Here is a 20,731-nt window from a genome sequence, read left to right as displayed (position 1 = left end):
TTGAATACTAAGTACGACATAGGACAATAACAAAAACACGTAGGGCAATAACAAGAACGAGAATTGCATGCATTTATTTGTTTAGAACTCAGTTCCTCCGGGAGTTCAGCCAAATTTTGTGCATCGTCGCAACTTTTTCCCAATGCCCGCAACTTCCCTGCACATTTTGGCCGATCAGCGTCATTTTCACCGATCTAATGTCGCTGAGCGGCACTTAAACATGCACGTCGACTGTCTAATCCAAACCTATGACAAAGCAGGGACAACAATGTGTAACAATATGCAAAACCCAAAACCAGCGAAGTTGGCACGTTGTGTAATTCGTAAATAAAAACAGAATACAATGATTTGCAAATCCTTTTCAACTTATATTCAATTGAATAGACTGCAAAGACAAGATATTTAATGTTCCAACTTTTACAAATAATCATTAACTTAGAACTTAACGGCAGCAACACATTGCAAAAGAGTTGGCGCAGGGGCATTTTTACCACTGTGTTACATGGCCTTTCCTTTTAACAACACTCAGTAAACGTTTGGGAACTGAGGAGACCAATTTTTGAAGATTTTCAAGTGGAAATCTTTCCCATTCTTGCTTGATGTACAGCTTAAGTTGTTCAACAGTCCGGGGTCTCCTTTGTGGTATTTTAGGCTTCATAATGCGCCACACATTTTCAATGGGAGACAGGTCTGTACTACAGGCAGGCCAGTCTAGTACCTGCACTCTTTTACTATGAAGCCATGCTGTTGTAACACGTGGCTTGGCATTGTCTTGCTGAAATAAGCAGGGGCGTCCATTATAATGTTGCTTGGAGGGCAACATATGTTGCTCCAAAACCTGTATGTACCTTTCAGCATTAATGGTGCCTTCACAGATGTGTAAGTTAACCATGCCTTGGGCACTAATACACCTCCATACCATCACAGATGCTGGCTTTTGAACTTATGCGCCTATAACAATCCGGATGGTTTTTTTCCTCTTTGGTCGTCCACAGTTTCCAAAAACAATTTTAAATGTAGACACCTCAGACCACAGAACACTTTTCCACTTTGCATCAATCCATCTAGAAAAGCCGGCAGCGTTTCTGGGCGTTGTTGATAAATGGCTTTTGCTTTGCATAGTAGAGTTTTATCTTGTACTTACATATGTAGCTGTAGTACTGACAGTGGTTTTCTGAAGTGTTCCTGAGCCCATGTGGTGATATCCTTTACACACTGATGTCGCTTTTCGATGCAGTACCGCCTAAGGCAGGGGTGTCAAACTCTGGCCCGTGGGCCAAATTTGGCCCGCTGTGTAATTTCACTTGGCCCTTGAGGCGATATCAAAATAACACTAAAGCTGGTGTCAAAATGTAAACAAACGCCATTGGTGGATCTACACCTGACATCCACTGTAATAATACCAAGTACAGGCACGTATCTAGTCGATACTACTAGGATTATGTCGATATTTTTTGGCATCACAACATCTTCATTCGGTTTTTTAAAAAAAATTATATTATGTTAATAAACTCAGGAAATATGTCCCTGGACACATGAGGACTTTGAATATGACCAATGTACGATCCTGTAACTACTTGGTATCGGATTAAAACCCAAATTTGTGGTGTCATCCAAAACTAATGTAAAGTATCAAACAACAGAAGAATAAATGATTATTACATTTTAACAGAAGTGTGGATAGAACCTGTTAAAAGAGAAAGTAAGCAGATATTAACAGTAAATGAACAAGTAGATTAATAATTCATTTTATACCACTTGTCCTTAATAATGTGGACAAAATAATAGAATGGAACATGACAATATGTTACTGCATATGTCAGCAGCTAAATTATGAGCCTTTGTTTGTTTACTTACTAATAAAAGACAAGTTGTCTAGTATGTTCACTATTTTATTTAAGGACAAACTTGCAATAATAAAGATATGTTTAATGTACCGGAAGATTTTTTATTAAAATAAAGTAAATAATGCCATTTTTGTGGTCCCCTTTATTTAGAAAAGTACCGAAAAGTATCGAAATAATTTTGGCACAGGTACCAAAATATTGGTATCAGGACAACACTCTCTACTTTCCATTTTCATTTTATTCGTGCCCTTATCCTCCCTTTGAATAAAATTGAAATGATAGTAATACAATTTAATAACTATAACAAACAATCTCTACGTTTTTTTTCTGTGTTTGTGTGTGTGTGTGTATGTTTCTCCCAGGGTTCAACTCCAACATCAATCTGCCCTGCCGGGACGAGTGTGGCTCTGCCCCGTCCTCGCCATTGCTGCAGATGCAGGACAAGAACGCCAACAATCACTCGGTTCACTCCTCAATCCCCGCCCCTATTGAGAACGGCAATCAGATCTCCAACGGTAGGTGTAGAGCAGGGGTCTCCAAACTACGGCCCGCGTCCTGAATCCGGCCCGCGGAAAGTCCAAATTTAAAAAAAAAATATATATATATATAGAGAGAGAGAGGTAGAGCGGAATATACGTTAGGTTGTCATGTCTGTTGTAATCATGTTTTTGTTTTGCTTAGGTTTTGGGCTCTTTTTAGTTCCTGGTTGCACTTCCTTGTTTGGTTTGGTTTCCATGGTCACCCATTAGTTTCCACTTCATGTCATGTCACAGTTCTTTGCCAAGTAAGTTTTGTTCATTTATGCCACAGTTAGTGTTTTTGTTTTATTGTTCATAGTTTCTGCCTTTGTGCAAGTTTTGTGTTTCTACCCAAGTTTTGTATTTCCGCCCGGATGCAAGTCTTTTGTTTTGTATAGTCAAGTTTTCTACCTCCACTGTGAGCGCCTTTTGTTTATTCCTTTTTTATTATTAAATAAACATGTATTTAAATTCACGCCTCGCACGGGCCAATTTTCCTTTGCCTTCCGGAGAAGCAAAACCCAAGAATCCAGTTTTGATAGTAGGACGCCAGGACGAACAACAGAAACAGACAGATTTAAATAGGGACGTGATCAGTGAAAACAGGTGCGTGACAAGACAGGTGAACAGGTGCGTGACATGACAGGTGAAAACTAATGGGTGACCATGGAAACCAAACCAAACAAGGAAGTGCAACCAGGAACTAAAAAGAGCCCAAAACCCAAGCAAAACAAAAACATGATTAACACAGACATGACATAGGTCAGGAAAAAACACAGAGGCTATTTCATCCCAACAAGCCTGTTTCGCAGGTTTCCCTGCTCTTCAGGGGATTTTATAATATAATATAATGGGGGAAAAATATATATATATATATATATATATATATATAATTATTTATACTGCCCGGCCCCTGGCCAGCTTTTTTTAACACAGAGTCAAAAAGTTTGGGGACCCCTGGTGTAGAGTTTACGGATTTATTACAGAGTTTTAATTATGGGTTATGGGTTATACTTGTATAGCGCTTTTCTACCTTCAAGGTACTCAAAGCACTTTGACACTATTTCCACATTCACCCATTCACGCACACATTCACACTCTGATGGCGGGAGCTGCCATGCAAGGCCCTAACCACGACCCATCAGGAGCAAGGGTGAAGTGTCTTGCTCAAGGACACAAAGGACATGACTAGGTTGGTAGAAGCTGGGGATCGAACCAGGAACCCTCAGGTTGCTGGCACGGCCACTCTCCCAACTCCACCACAACTATAGCATAGCATATGCTATGCTATGCTATGCTATGCCATGACGGCTACTTTGCCCAAATGCGTCATTGACTAAGATGTAGTTTAAAGACTCAATTAGATGCTGTTCTTTGTAAAGTAGATATAAATTGAATTACATTAATTGAATTCATTGAAATGTTATTAAATGTAATTTGATTGTGTGTTCAGGGTCACTAGGGGATGAGGTTCATGTCAAGTCAAACATGTCCAGCTCCTCTCTGCACAGGCACATGGACAGCCACCACACACAGGTAAAACACACACACACACACACACACACGCTGACACGCATTTGTAAATTGCAGTTGTCCTTCTACGAAACTGAAAGCAACACAAGTGGCGACTGATGTGGTCACCTGTGACCTTCTTCAACTTCATTCTAACAGCAAATCATACATCTAGTTAACTATTATATATTATATATCCAAGCAACTGGAGCGCCTTAACGCACACAAACCACAACAATGACATCTGAAAAGTGACAGGCAAATAAATGCCAACATGGCGATGAGTAAGTTGATTACACATAAAAAAAAGTTACATTAAAGAACATTAAATGTTTACACTCTCAAATTATTTGTTAGAGGATTTGTATAGCGCATATTTGGTTGGTTAAAGTTTATTTTGAACATGTATACAATTTCAATAGGATACATCACATAGTCGTGTCAAAAGTTGACATACACTTGTAAAGAACATAATGTCATGGCTGTTTTGAGTTTCCAATCATTTCTACAACTCTTATTTTTTTGTGATAGAGTGATTGGAGCACATACTTGTTGGTCACAAAAAACATTCATGAAGTTTGGTTCTTTTATGAATTTATTATGAGTCTACTGAAAATGTGAGCAAATCTGCTGGGTCAAAAGTATACATACAGCAATGTTAATATTTGGTTACATGTCCCTTGGCAAGTTTCACTGCAATAAGGCGCTTTTGGTAGCCATCCACAAGCTTCTGGTTGAATTTTTGACCACTCCTCTTGACAAAATTGGTGCAGTTCAGCTAAATGTCTTGGTTTTCTGACATGGACTTGTTTCTTCAGCATTGTCCACACGTTTAAGTCAGGACTTTGGGAAAGCCATTCTAAAACCTTAATTCTAGCCTGATTTGGCTATTCCTTTACCACTTTAGACGTGTGTTTGGCGTCATTGTCCTGTTGGAACACCCAACTGCGCCCAAGACCTAACCTTGGCAATATAATAATAATATTTGGAATTTTACTTGGCAAAATGATGACAAAAGTCATAATATTTTACTCAAAAAATTTCACTATTTTACAAGAACAACAAAAAAATTTGCTATATTGTGATAAAAGTCAGAATTTTATATGACAAACGTCACCATTTTGCAGTAAAAAGTAATAATTTTACATACAAAAATCATAATTTGACAAGAAAATATTGCAATATTACAGAAACATAAAGAATATGAGAAATTGTTCCCAATTTTATAAGAAAAAAGTCGACACATTGTGAGAAAAAGACTGCTTTTAGTTATTTTTTTATTCATTGTTGAATTGTTTGTTTGTAATTAGTTTTTAATCTTCATTATTTACTTCAAGTTATTACAGTATGTCTCTATATACATATTTATTTATTTTAATACATTTTGGCCAAAGGGGGCGCATTTCAATTCCTTACACACACTTGTTATTACATATGTTGGCCAGAGGGGGAGCACTTCAGATGTTTACACACACTTTTTATTTCATGTGTTGACCAAAGGGGGAGCACTTTTAAAACCGACACACAGTTAATTTGAAAAATCCCTCCTTTTTGGGACCACCCTCATTTTGAGAGATTTCACCACCAGGGGTGCTAATGAGACATTCTCTATTAGATGCGATGGTTTTCCGTATTGGGACCATGATTTCGGTCCTCATATAGAAGGTACTTTTCCTTTTGTCAAGGAGGTTAGAAATACAAAAACACACACACACACGTGTTTAGTTACAGACTTGAATTGAAAGCCTGGCATACACACACACAGTCTTGTTACGTGGCGGCTGATAGCGTGATATATAACTAAGTGGGAATTGGATAAAAGGAGCGTTTGAAGAGTGAGACAGGCCACAGACTGATGAATAGACGTATATGATACAAAGTCTGAATAATTAAAAGACCACGATATACTCGCATGACCGACGTACGCACTTCTGTGACTTCATCTTTTAGCCTTTTATTTGCTTGCCAAAGTGCAGACAAGGCATGATATGCTGCTTTTCACTCTCTCACACTCACAGACAATTAAGTACCAAAACACTTGAGATTCACCATATTGGCTTTTTGACTTTACAACTTCTGACAGGGCAAAGCCTTATTGCTCACCGTTTAAAAAAAATCAATGTGCACCAAACCAAATGAAGTCATATTACAGCACTTGATGAACACTTCCCAGATCTACAGTATAATGGTGTTGTCAATATGTGCTCATACGATGACCACAAATATGTATGTTGTTCATCAACAAGCAAATGACGAGGCAGCATGTCGTCACCCTTAAGTCTCTCTCACCGCCTCCTTTATCTTCCAGAGGGCTCATCTCAACTTTTCCCCGTTCGGAGCTGGGGCCGCCCTTTAGGGGCTTACTGGAAGCCCCAGGTCTCCATGTAGGGATGTGGTGAGTGTATGGTCCTCCATCCCAAATAGCATTCTGTCATAGTGCTTCCACAGAATCCATTGTCGCAGTGTGAGATCTTCATACTGTAAATCCCACAAGTCATCTTTAGTGTTTGCATCTTTTTTTTTGTGGAAAATTCTTCTGGAAACTGATTCCAGAACCAATATGTCTCCTTGCTTATCCGCATTCCACGTTTTGAACTTTTTGTTTTGAATCAGTTTGTTCAACTCTTTTGGCTTGTGTTCATGTTGGTGGTGTGCAGCACATGTGTAGATAAAAAATATGTATTCATGCATTCACCTAATATCCCTGTAAAAAGGATTACCAGAATCAGTTTTAATTTGACAAGGCTAAACACTATTAATGTCTAGTAGTTACGTTATATATACCAATATTTTGGTACCAGTACCAAAATTATTTCTATACTTTTCGATACTTTTCTAAATAAAGGGGACCACAAAAATTGCATTATTGGCTTTATTTTGACAAAAAAATCTTATGGTACATTAAACATATGTTTCTTATTGCAAGTTTGTCCTTAAATAAAATAGTGAGCATACAAGACAATTTGTCTTTTAGTAGTAAGTACCGTATTTAGCGCACTATAAGGCGCACCTAAAAACCTCCAATTTTCTCAAAAGCTGACAGTGCGCCTTATAATCCGGTGCGCCTTATATATGGACCAAAATTGAGCCACAACAGGTCTCGCAACTACGGGATGCATAACGTAACCCCAGCCTCTACTGTAGCATCGATTCTATGCGCCTTATAATGCGGTGCGCCTTATATATGAACAAAGTTTTAAAATAGGCCATTCATTGAAGGTGCGCCTTATAATCTGGTGCGCCTTATAGTGCGGAAAATACGGTAAGCAAACAAAGGCTCCTAATTTAGCTGCTGCCATATGCAATAACATTAAAAAAAAATAACAAACGAATATTTTTGTTTTATTTTAATTTTTTTGTCATTAAAAAATACAATCATGTGTGCTTAAGGACTGTATCCCTGCAGACTGCATTGATCTATATTTATATATAATGTAGGAACCAGAAATATTAATAACAGAAAGAAACAACCCTTTGGCGCAAATGAGGGTAAATGGGGGAGAGTTTATATGATTCATTAGGCAAGGCAAGGCAACTTTATTTGTATAGCGCTTTTCATACACAAGGCAGACTCAAAGTGCTTCACAGACAACAAAGTGAAATGAAAGAAAATAAAAGCAAAATTAAAATGCAGACAATAAAAACAAAAACAGCGCAGACGTTAAAAGCCAAAAGATCAAAAGATTCAGCTGAAAGCTAAGGTGAACATAAAAGTCTTCAGTCTAGTTTTAAAAGTAGTGAGAGTTGGGGAGAGTCTGACATCTTCAGGAAGTTTATTCCAGCTATGTGTTGCATAGTGACTGAATGATGATCTCCCTTGATTTGAGTTTACTCTTGGAACCGCTAACAGATTGGTCTCAGAAGATCTTAGTGATCTAGAGGGCGTATATAGTGGGAGCATATCAGTGATATACTTGGGCCCTAGACCATGTAGTGATTTATATGTGAGCAGGAGGATTTTGAAATCTATTCTCTGATGTACAGGGTATCGCGGTACTATATTAATACCGGTATACCGTACAACCCTAATGTCTAGTTAGCGATCATAGTTGATTGTAGCTGCTAGTTTCTCTTAAAATACTTTGATTGACAACATTTATTGAATGCATGGAGACTCTGAACAACAAGAGCATCCAAGGAGCTCAGTAAGGGTCTAAGAAATGTCTTTTGGAGATATTATAAACAATTCCATTCCGAATAAACGGCCCTAAAATGGTACAAAAACACCAAATCTCAAAGTAGTTAAATATTTATAGGTTAAGTAGAGTAGTAGGTATTATTGTTTCTGGATATACTATACAGCAGTGGTGCCAAAGTGGGACCCGCGGGCCCAGTCCAGCCCGCCAAGTTGTTTCTTTTGGCCCGCAATGTCAATACTAAAAAAGGGTTGTACTTTATACCGGTATTAGTATAGTACCGCGATACTAATTAATCATACTTATATTAATCATATTCGGTACTATACGCTCCCGTTGTCGTCACGTCGTGACATTGCTGGTTTACGAGCAGACGAGCATGTTCGGCAGCGCACAATCACAGAGTACTTACAAGCAGACACAGTTTGTAGACAGAAAAGGGAGAATGGACGCATTTTGGTTTAAAAACTAAAGTTAAAGGTGAAGTTATAACACTGAAACGCCTTTAGGAAGAGGTGCTTTAAGAAATGGCTAGATAGCTAGCGGCTAAAGTCCAGCACCAGTCTGCAGTGTTTTAGCTACTTCTAAATCACTAATCCTGGTCTCCATGGCGACAAATAAAGTACGTTTCTTACAAGTATCATCCCTGCAGGACGAGGAATATCTAAACATGCTTCACTACACATCGTAGCTCACCGGCGTCAAAATGTAAACAAACGCCATTGGTGGATCTACACCTGACATCCACTGTAATAATACCAAGTACAGTAGCGTATCTAGTCGATACTACTATGATTACATGGATATTATTTGGCATCACAACATCTTCTTTCGTTTTTTTTTAATGTATAATATGTTTATAAACTCAGGAAATATGTCCCTGGACACATGAGGACTTTGAATAAATATGACCAATGTATGATCCTGTAACGACTTGGTATCGGATTGATACCCAAAGTTGTGGTATCATCCAAAACTAATGTAAAGTATTAAACAGAAGAACAAGTGATTATTACATTTTAACAGAAGTGTAGATAGACCATGTTAAAAGAGAAAGTAAGCAGATATTAACAGTAAATGAACAAGAAGTTTAATAATTCATTTCTACCACTTGTCCTTAATAATTTTGACAAAATAATAGAATGGAAAATGACACAATATGTTACTGCATATGTCAGCAGCTAAATTAGGAGCCTTTGTTTGATTACTTACTACTAAAAGACTAGTTGTCTAGTATGATTACTATTTTATTTAAGGACAAACTTGCAATAAGAAGCATATGTTTAATGTACCCTAAGATTTTTTTGTTAAAATAAAGCCAATAATGCCATTTTTTGTGGTCCCCTTTAATTAGAAAATAATATATTGGTATCGGGACAACACTAAAACATTTTCATATTTTTTTAAGCTCACACAATCACTGACAGTATGTCTGCAAGGCTAACAAGTTGCCATCGGTCGAACGTGATCTACACTACTTTAAATAATGGCGGGCTGCAATTAAACGATTCACTTGTTGTGCAGCTGTACGCTTAAAATCACTTTGTTTGGCCCATGAACCATTGGCACATTTTAACTTTGGCCCTTGCAGGCAAAAACGTTGGACCCCCCCAGCTGAACAGTATATGATGCAGCCATCATTAATTAGAGTGACTTATGGAGACGACTCCCTGTTTGATGGCAGCTGTGTTTGATATTCCTTCTTCTGATCCCTCTGTGCGGAAGACGTCTTGGTTTTCCAAATGTGGAGTGGAACAACTCGACCAGGCTGAGCCGTGACCTCACTTTCTGGGGTTAAACAGGGACACAAACTTTGAGGCATGTCGGCTTTATCGAGCGACATCAGAGGGCTAACAGGCTTTTCCTCTCTAACTTATGCACTGGGAGTGAAGTTGTTATGATTATTTATTTTTGCTTTTCCTACTATGCTGTGTGTATGTTCTAGGTTTTTGCGTGGTACACAAATACAGAATAAATACAAGCAAGAAGTCTCCAAAACGTTTTAGAGACGTTCAACTAAGTTGATCTTGGTGTTAGATTCACTTGAAATCTCATTTATGTCAATCAATCAATCAAAGTTTATTTATATAGACCTAAATCACCAGTGTCTCAAAGGGCTGCACAAGCCACAACGACATCCTCGGCTAAGATCCCACATCAGGGCAAGAAAAAACTCAACTCAATGGTATTACAATGACAAACCTTGCGGGTGACCGGTGCAATGGACATCGAGTGGATCTAGATCATAGTGTGAGAGTCCAGTCCATAGTGGGGCGAGCCGGAGATCGTCTTGGGTGGAGACAGGTCAGCAGCGCAGAGACGTCCTCAACTGATGCACAGATCCCGACTTTGAACAGCTAACGCGTCATCTGTGGAAGGAGATGGGGGCAGAGCAGAAAAGAGACGGCAGATCAACTGGTCTAAAAGGAGGGTCTATTTAAAGGCCAGAGTATACAAATGAGTTTTAAGATGGGACTGAAATGCTTCTACTGAGGTAGCATCTCTAACTGTTACCGGGAGGGCATTCCAGAGTACTGGAGCCCGAATAGAAAACGCTCTATAGCCCGAATACTTTTTTTGGGCTCTAGGAATCACTAATAAGCCGGAGTTCTTTGAACGCAGATTTCTTGCCGGGACATATGGTACAATACAATCAGCAAGATAGGATGGAGCTTGACCGTGTAGTATTTTATACGTAAGTAGTAAAACCTTGAAGTTGCATCTTAAGTGCACAGGAAGCCAGTGCAGGTGAGCCAGTATAGGCGTAATATGATCAAACTTTCTTGTTCTTGTCGAAAGTCTAAAGTCCTTATGGACTATAAAGCATTATGGTCAAAGATATTTCCCGGGACAGGAGAACCTTGCTGTTTTTAGGGACCAATTGCCAAGATAACACAAGTCCTATACAGACCTGGACCTACTGTCAAGAAATGATTTCAGTATTTAAAGTTTTGATGGAGCGCTTTTATTTTGATTGGCGCAGCTTTCATAGACTTTACGGTACTGGTTGACCAGATCATAAAACCCACTGACCAATTGCATGCAGGTTAAACCGCCTTACATTATTCTACTCAACCAATCTGTTACATTTTACTGTGGGGGTCGTTCTCCCAAGATGCGGCAGGAACTCCAGAGGCGACGTGCAGGTCAGGCAATGGTTTATTGTCCATGAAATCATGCAAAAATACAAAAGACCGATAGCGTGAGATAGTGATGGGTCCGGCAACACCGATGCATCGGCGCATGCGTCGAGCTCATAGAGCGATACCCAGTGTCGGTGCACGTATCGCTTTTAGAAAGTCACGTGACCGAACACGAGCTGTATCGCACTGACGCCTGCGCGCCAAACTGTGTTTATTAGGAAGCGGCGCAATGAGTGTTGTTGACGAACACCGTTAGGGCCGCTTGTTGTCACTGTCACTTAAAGTTGCATTTCAAAATTAGACAGAATAAATTTGTTTATTTTGTTTAGAATTCCGATGGGTTTGATTTGGTGCACGGCATATATTTGCTGTGCGGCGCACGGTGTGCGCGGAGCACGCTTGAGCACCGCGCAATTGCGCAGGCGCGCACCTTAGAGGGAACGTTGCTCACAGGGCATAGAGGAGGCGTCAGTGCGATACAGTTCGCGTATCGGTCACGTGACCAATGCAGCTCATGATCGGTCACGTGACTTTCTAAAAGCGATACGCGCACCGACACAGGGTTTCGCTCTATGAGCTCGACGCATGCGCCGATGCATCTGTGTTGCCGGACCCATCACTACTGTTACTAGAGAAAGGTACAGGAATGACGGTGTGGCGAAGTTGGTAGAGTGGCCGTGCCAGCAATCGGAGGGTTGCTGGTTACCTTCCACCATCCTAGTCACGATACATGTTCACATTATTTATTGACTGTATCTAAAAAAGATAAAAATATATTTTTATTTAAATGAAGATATGAAATAATCCTAAATGAAATACAATGACTTGGTTTATATTATTGTATATACTAGGTCATAAAATCAGTGTCAGTTGAGTCGGTCCATAGGTTGCCTGTAGGGATTTTTAATGTCCAGCAGATGTCAGTATTTAGTGACACAGTATCGACACAGTATCAATACTGTTTTGCAATGTGTCGAAACGCGTCATGAGGCCTCATCAACCCACCACTAGCGTGAGAGCTATGGCGAAGCTTAGCACAGGGACAGGAATCAAAGATCGTAGAAAAATACTTAGCGTACGGGTTGCATGGAAGCAAGTAGAAAACGTTGTGTCATGCAAACAAGGAAGCCAGACTGATTGTGGCGAGAAACGGGAATAAATAGCTCTCTGATTAGTGCCCAGGAGCAGGTGAGCGTCCCGAACATTAATCAGAGGCAGGTGAACTTAATCTGCAGTCATAGCAACTAAAACAGACCCAGGGGTGCTGAACACAGAACTGAGGAAGTCAAACTAACAGAACATAACACAATCCTATCTGTGCGTTGCAGGCGCTAAACATGGTGACTCTAAAATGTTGAAACAGGTCCAAAAAATTTTTAAAGATGTGAGACGTTGTCACCGACCCAGGTGGAACGAGAGGACGCAGATTTATCGGAAACAACGTCAAAATAAATCCATCTAGTGCTGGAAGAGAAAGGTAGAATTCGAAAATGGAACTTTTTTGCCCAGAAGGTACAGACTCATTTCTAGGGATTTCTTCAACTAAGCAGTTTCATTGTTGAATCTGAATCTTTAGATTTTGATCATAGTCGACGATCAATCGAATCTGTGGCGTGATTTTGATATTATTATTTTATCTTGATAGACAAAGATATAATACTATTAAGCGCAACATGTAAATTTAAAAAAAACTAACAACATTATGATTTGTACATTTTCAGAATGTGCTTGTTCTATGTTTAAACAAAGAAAACAATCTGAAGTTGTCTTTATTTTTAAGTTCTCGTGCCGAGATTTTACCAGCCCGGCCCACTTGGGAGTAGATTTTTCTCCATGTGGCCCCCGATCTGAAATGAGTTTGACACCCCTGCCCTAACACAGATACGGTGAAAGTTCTTTAAAAGGTACTCACGAAAGGAATACAGTCATTCATTGAAGGTAACGAAACAGAAATATCATTTTTCCACCTCAAAGGACTAAACCAGGGGTGCTCATTACGTCGATTGCGAGCTACCGGTCGATCACGGAGGGTGTGTCAGTCGATCGCCAGCCAGGCATTAGAAAAATAGTCCTAAAAATGAGCGATCATAAATCTTCACTATGACGTCACTTTCGTCACTTGATTGACATTCACGGCACCCGAGGGTCTTCTGAGATGACGCTGGCTGCTGCCAGCTCATTAAGAAAAAATTACCGACCGGAAGGCGAGAAACACTTTTTATGTCAACAGACTCTGGCGCCGTACTTGTCGTCAAAACTCCAAAGACCGACTGCACAGTTGCACAATAAAAGCGCTGCTTCATCCTGCCTGCACTAACAAAATAAGAGGCTCAGAAAGCTGGCGTGCACAAGCTAGCAAGCTACGGAGTTTGCCGCCAATGTATTTCTTGTAAAGTGTATACAAAGGAGTACGGAAGTTGGACAAATAAGATGCCAAAAAGCAACCACTTTCATGTGGTATTGGACAGAAAGGAGGACTTTTTTTCTCCTCCATTTGAAAATGCGGACGTTATCAGCACCACTGTCTGATTCCTATCAAAGCAAGTCATCAGAATCAGGTAATACACCGACTTATATTCTTGTCTTCATGAAAGAAAGGAATCTATATGTGTTAAACATGCTTGCATTATCTTTAAACACCTTTAACTTATTAACTATATGTATTAAACATGCTTGTATTATCTTTAAACACCTTTAACTTGTTAACAATATTAACTGTGTTAGACATGCTTGCATTATCGTTAAACACCTTTAACTTGTTAACAATATTAACTGTGTTAGACATGCTTGCATTATCTTTAAACACCTTTAACTTGTTAACAATATTAACTGTGTTAGACATGCTTGCATTATCGTTAAACACCTTTAACTTGTTAACAATATTAACTGTGTTAGACATGCTTGCATTGTCGTTAAACACCTTTAACTTGTTAACAATATTAACTGTGTTAGACATGCTTGCATTATCTTTAAACACCTTTAACTTGTTAACTATATGTATTAAACATGCTTGTATTATCTTTAAACACCTTTAACTTGTTAACAATATTAACTGTGTTAGACATGCTTGCATTATCGTTAAACACCTTTAACTTATTAACTATATGTATTAAACATGCTTGTATTATCTTTAAACACCTTTAACTTGTTAACAATATTAACTGTGTTAGACATGCTTGCATTATCGTTAAACACCTTTAACTTGTTAACTATATGTATTAAACATGCTTGTATTATCTTTAAACACCTTTAACTTGTTAACAATATTAACTGTGTTAGACATGCTTGCATTATCTTTAAACACCTTTAACTTGTTAACAATATTAACTGTGTTAGACATGCTTGCATTATCGTTAAACACCTTTAACTTGTTAACAATATTAACTGTGTTAGACATGCTTGCATTATCTTTAAACACCTTTAACTTGTTAACAATATTAACTGTGTTAGACATGCTTGCATTATCTTTAAACACCTTTAACTTGTTAACAATATTAACTGTGTTAGACATGCTTGCATTATCGTTAAACACCTTTAACTTGTTAACAATATTAACTGTGTTAGACATGCTTGCATTATCTTTAAACACCTTTAACTTGTTAACAATATTAACTATATGTATTAAACATTCTTGTATTATTAAACACCTTTAATTTATTAACAATATTAACTATATGTGTTAAACATGCTTGCATTATCATTAAACACCTTTAAATTGTTAACAAAAACATATATTTCATAAATAAGTAAATATAAATTATATATATGAATGAGGTAGATCCCTGCGACTTGATCAATTGAAAAGTAGCTCGCCTGCAGAAAAAGTGTGAGCACCCCTGGACTAAACCATTCTGATAAACAAATAAAAAAGATTGGATTGGATTGTCAGGTGAGTTCCTCAGCCCTCAGAAAACAAATTAAATTGAGGACGTAAAAGTCGTAACATTTCCCTGTGTGAACTTGTGGAAGAATCGTATTTGCCAGAAGAGGGCTGCATCTCTGGGGCAAGGCGTTCAATTTCTGGCAGCGGTATCTAGTCGGCCAGCTCCAAGTCCTGACGTGCCTCGCGTCCCCCGTGTAAAAACATCATTAAACACCATCAGTGAAATATTTTGGTAGCCTATGGGCCACCAGGTGACCCGCCCTTCTATAAAAGAACACAGATTAGAACCTTCTAGCAGCCTTTTAGATCCCCTGTTCCTACGCTACCAATCATCTGCGCTCCGTCCTGTTTCTGGAGTTACCGACTGATGCAGATTGGAATGGCTGTCTGATTGATTTACCTGCATGTCGCCTCGCGGATGACTGATGTTGGACTCTAAGAATCTTCCCCGCTGAACGACCCCTACTGTAACACACGTGACCGCCTTTGAGGTGATGATCCGTGGAGGGTGCACAGATCTAGGAACTGTAGATGAGTTGCTACTAGAGCTGTCAATCAGAGAGGGAATTTCGCTGTGACCGTCTCGGGAGACGGCTGTAGATTCATCTCCATCTAATTTTGTAAGTGATGGCACTGTCCTAATTTTCCCGTATGGTAGGCGTCGGTCTCTAATGGCTGCCTGATCAAAGTGTGACACATGTGCTCAATCTCTTTGCTCCATTTATTTTATTTGATCTGCCTGCATCGAAACCTCCCAGTCTGCTTGTCATCCACGCTGCTTCCTCATCCTCCAAATCATTGTCTGATCTTTTCAGCTCCTCATTGATCCATCACCAGAATGCAATTACTGTGGAACCTTGAAAGTCGGGACGTAGTTCAACCTCAGCTTTGTTGGCATTTCTGCACATTTTCCCGTTGGAAATAATGGAAAACTGCATGAATTTGTTCTAAGGACAAACTGTCATCATGAAGCTTTGTTAATGAACAGGCAATGTTTCAATTAAGATTGTAACATTTTTAGTGTGAAAAGAAGTGTTTTTCTGTTTGCGTTGTCATCCAGCAACTGCATTTTAATAAAGTAAAAAAAGTATAATTTTAGTAGAACACCGAAGTTAGCCACTGTCAGTATTAGGGTTGTACGGTATATCGGTATTAGTCTAGTACCGCGATACCAATTAATCATATTCTGTACATTACCGCCTCTGAAAAGTACCGTCGATACAACTATGATTACGTCGATATTTTTTGGCATCACAACATCTTTCTTTTTTTAAAAAATGTATATTATGTTAATAAAGTCAGGAAATATTTGTCCCTGGACACATGAGAACTTTGAATATGACCAATGTATGATCCTGTAACGACTTGGTATCGGATTGATACCCAAATTTGTGGTATCATCCAAAACTAATGTAAACAAGAGAAGAATAGATGATTATTACATTTTAACAGAAGTGTAGATCGAACATTTTAAAGGAGAAATTAAGCAGATATTAACAGTAAATGAACAAGTAGATTAACAATTAATTTTCTACCACTTGTCCTTAATAATGTGGACAAAATAATAGAATGGAAAAAGACACAATATGTTTCTGCATACGTCAGCAGCTAAATTAGGAGCCTTTGTTTGCTTACTTACTACTAAAAGACAAGTTGTCTTGTATGTTCACTATTTTATTTAAGGACAAACTTGCAATAACAAACATATGTTTAATGTACTGTAATATTTTTTGTTAAAATAAAGCTAAGGCAATTTCTTGTGGTCCCCTTTTTTTTAGAAAAGTACCGAAAAGTATCGAAATAATTTTGATACCGGTACCAAAATATTGGTATCGGGACAACACTAGTCAGTATGTTATTTTCTTTTTGCACTGCATCCCTCAACGTTTTAATAACTACAATTCTAGTTTCCCATTTCCACAAGTTTTTTTTAAATGAATATACAAAACATGAAAATGCCAAAACGTGTGTTTTACCCTTTAGCTTGAAAGACAAGTACACATACCGTATTTCCTTGAATTGGCGCAGGGAATATAGTATTCGCACGTCTAGAATTACTGCCGGGTCAAACTCGTTCCTCAAAATAATTAACGCATGCTTGGCCTTATCGCCGGTTTATTATTGAAGCTGGATCAAATTCGTTTCGCAAAATATTAATTTTATTATCGCATGTCTATAATTTTCGCCGGGTCAAACTCGTTTCGCAAAATATTTAACATATGTCTAGAACTTCCACCGGGTCAAATTCGTTACGTCACGAGTGACGCATCTGTCCTCATTTTCAAAATGGAGGAAGCTGCTCTCAGTAGTTTGCAATCGCACAAAGGAAAAAAGATAAAGAGCTATTCAGTAGGATTTAAGGTCCAAGCTATTGAATACCGGTACAGTATGTTAAAGAGAACAGTAAGCAGCTATGTTGTATTAATATACCGTAGCTGCGTGTGTGAAATACTGTATAAGTCATTAAATCACTCCCGCCTCCTGGTGGTAGAGGGCGCTGCCGCGCTAGTGATCCTTCTTGCGACTTCCGGTACTGCAGAAGAAGTGAACACACGCAGCAAGAGATTTTTTTTTCTTCCTTTTAACAAGGATTACATACCGGTATCTAAAATAAAACAGTTTTCTAAACTGGACTTTCAATCGAAGCAGGAGGTAATAATTAAAGGAATATCTCCATCGAAACAGAGACTTTTAAAACTGAAGAAAGAAAATAAGGAAGACTTCTATAAACAAGTTATCGATGCTTTTGGTCAGAAGGAGCTGCAAATGGACTCCATTTATAAGTACAGGTAAGACCATAATAACGTTTTTTTAATTAAATGTGCTTTTCATGATGGTATGCTTACATCACACTCAAAGCGCACGCCTAAATTTTATGGATTCCTTTTGGTAAACGCCGGAGTGAGAAGAGGTTTTAAAATAATTACCGCATGCACGGCCATCCCGCCGGTTTCCGGTAAACGCAGGTGTGACAGGAGGTTTTAAATTAATTAACGCCCCTGCGGCTATTCAAGGAAATACGGTATTGGTAAATAACACCGTGCTATTCTAGTTTACGATTTCTACCAATTTTTCAAATCAATATTCAAAACGATAATACGCTTTCTACGCTCTTAGGCTGAATCCCAATTCTTCTCCTTTCCCCTTGTCTCAGCCCTTCGCCTTTGATTTTACACATTCATGCGAGCCGAGGTAAGGGGAAGGGCTAAGTGCCAAGGGGTGGATAACCCTCGGAAACCAAGCATTATTGATTTTCATAGTAATGAAACCTCAGTTTTAACAGGTATTCAATCTGAAATCGTAAATTCTGCCATTGTTTTTTTAATTGCTCGTCATACAAGCTATCTTACGCGGCTGTAGCAATTAGACTACGATGTCAGACTAGCAGCAAACAGACTTCACTGCAATTTATTACATTTAATTAACGATTAGGCAACTAATCTAGTTTCAGAATTTACATTAGCCATATTAAAATGTTTTTACTTTAAAATCCTCCGTCATATCAGCTAGCTAACACGACTGTAGATGGTAAACCAACATTTCTGACTAGCAGCAAACAGACTCCACTAAAGTTTACATCTCATGATTAAACCGCTAATTTACTTTCAGTATTTATAACAGCCCTTTTAGAATGTTGTTGACATTTCTGACAAACTAGCAACCAAAGACATATTTCTTCTTTGCGATTATTGGTACCCTTCTGAGGTTGGCATTACCGCGCACCACAGACATACATTTGTGGAGGTAGTCTTTTCAGAGTTTCTTGAGATTTGGTCAAACCGCGCTTTCAAGGTTCCACTGTGTTGAGCTCGCCAGTCAGAACGTGACCCCTTTTCATCTTCTGTCCAAATCAGGCGTTCCAGAGGGCATGTCTTTCCAAGGGGGACACCACCACGCTGCGGGAGCTTCTGCGCTGGCGGCAAGCGCAGTGTGAGGGGCGGGGCCACTGGAAGCAACGCCCGCCTCAGACTCCGCCCTTGCCCCCCACGCTGCTCTGGTCCAGCAGGAAGACTTCCCCGTGACCTTAGGACGGAATGTTTCGAGCTGCATAAACCTCAAATGTCGTATTTCACGGTCGCAGACCTGATGGGGCCTTGGGGTCGCCTTCACCCTGCCAACCATGAAGCACTTTGTGACTGGAAAGCAAATTCCCAGGGACATCATGTACAGTACATGAATATTTATTTAAAAGGATGGCATAGCTGGGTTAGAGTTGCAAGGTCTAAAAAGAAGAGAAAAGCTGGTGCTGATTATACTTGATGTGCTTTCCTGCGACTGACGTTTACAAGTCAACAGACTTCTTAACACACTCCAGCTACCAGAAACGTTTCAGGTAAACCGTTCCAACACAGAGGTACCTCAGTAACATCCCAAGGTGCATCCCTCTTGTTTCCTGTTGCCTCCATCCTTTGAGGAAAACCTTTGGACGCAAACTACCGTACTTACCTTTGTGGTAAAGAAGAGAGCCAACAAAAAAACACGCTCTAAGTATCAGAAGCTTTCCAGGTACTCGGCTCCAACACCGACAACGTTGTTTGTTCTACATCTTCAACCACAAAACAACCACAGATCCCGCTAAACTCAGTACTATCACAAAATGCAGTTCTCTCCCATCTGCCTAATGCCACTTACCATAAACCATTCACAGTTCCAGCACTGAAGCGCTGGTTTGTGTTACGTCTTTAGAAAAAAACAACAACCGCAGATCAGGCTAACCTCCCAAAGTGCATTTTTCTCAACTCTGCCTACTACCAGCCTTTGAGGAAGACTTCTGGATGCTGAAGATTGGACAGAGAACACACCTTCTAGGTACTTAATACTTATCAGTGACAGGGATGGTAGTCCAACGCTCTTGGTACTTCTTCGTCATCAGATCCGACTACCTTAAGTAACATCCCAAGGTGTGTTCGTCTTGACTTCTGTTACCAACACCCTTTAAGTGAGACATCTGGATGCTGGTGATCAGACAGAAAACACACACACTCCAAGTACTTCAAACTTATCAGTGACCGAGGTGGTAGACCAACGCTCTAGGTACTTCTTCATCTTCAGCAACAAAACCACCACGGATCTTTCAGTTACCCTCAGTAACATCCCAAGGTGTTTCCTCCTGACTTCTGTTACCAACAGTCCCTGTGGAAGACCTACGGATGGAAACTGCTGCTCTTAACTTTCTGGTGAAACGGACATCCAACAAAAAAAAATCTGCGACCAGAAACGTTTCAGGCACAACATAACACGCTACCCTCAGCTACATCCCAAGGTGCATTCCTCTCGACTCCTATGGCCAACAGCCTTCTGCACACAAACTATGGCACTTACCTTTCCTGTGGAATTAAGATCCGACTAAAAAAAACCACCCCAAGTACCAGGAACTGTTCAGGTTAAACAAAATGTCGACCAACACTTTGGTAACCTCTACTGCCTTAGCCTTTAGGAAGACTTATGTACGCAAACTACTGCACTTAACCTTTCCAGTAATCCGACCAATAACATCTACAAACATGAAGCTGTCCGTTTGAAAGTCAGTGCCAAAGCGTCACAACAGTTCTGCCACACCTCCCTTTCCTCGCGGTCTTCAAAAGACTTGATCAAAGCTGCTCCTGTGGCTCAGCGAGGATTCCGTAAACTGTTCTTGAAAGTTTCAAAAATGAAGATGATCTCTGTGTTTGTACAGAATCCTCCACCGTTG

The 20,731-nt window shown here is 39.4% G+C and overlaps 1 protein-coding gene across 7 annotated transcripts in view; it reads left to right on the top strand.

Moving 5' to 3' along the window:
- Positions 1 to 20,312, top strand: part of myo16 (myosin XVI) — a 375,845-nt gene extending 355,533 nt beyond the window's left edge. For 6 of the 7 annotated variants that reach the window (XM_062069026.1, XM_062069027.1, XM_062069029.1 and 3 more), the window contains 3 exons: positions 2,210 to 2,362; positions 3,819 to 3,901; positions 18,894 to 20,312. In XM_062069026.1, coding sequence (XP_061925010.1) covers positions 2,210 to 2,362; positions 3,819 to 3,901; positions 18,894 to 19,061 — 404 coding nt within the window. In that variant the 3' untranslated portion in view covers positions 19,062 to 20,312. Of the gene's footprint in view, positions 1 to 2,209; positions 2,363 to 3,818; positions 3,902 to 6,185; positions 6,273 to 18,893 lie in introns of all 7 variants that reach the window. The other variant, XM_062069031.1, reaches the window with a different exon arrangement.
- The last annotated feature ends 419 nt before the right edge of the window (positions 20,313 to 20,731 follow it).

This window comes from Entelurus aequoreus, linkage group LG14 (assembly GCF_033978785.1).
Source record: "Entelurus aequoreus isolate RoL-2023_Sb linkage group LG14, RoL_Eaeq_v1.1, whole genome shotgun sequence".
NCBI classification, from domain to species: domain Eukaryota; kingdom Metazoa; phylum Chordata; class Actinopteri; order Syngnathiformes; family Syngnathidae; genus Entelurus; species Entelurus aequoreus.
The sequence above is the reverse complement of the archived record's forward strand: the minus strand, read 5'-3'. Positions and strand labels throughout refer to the sequence as shown.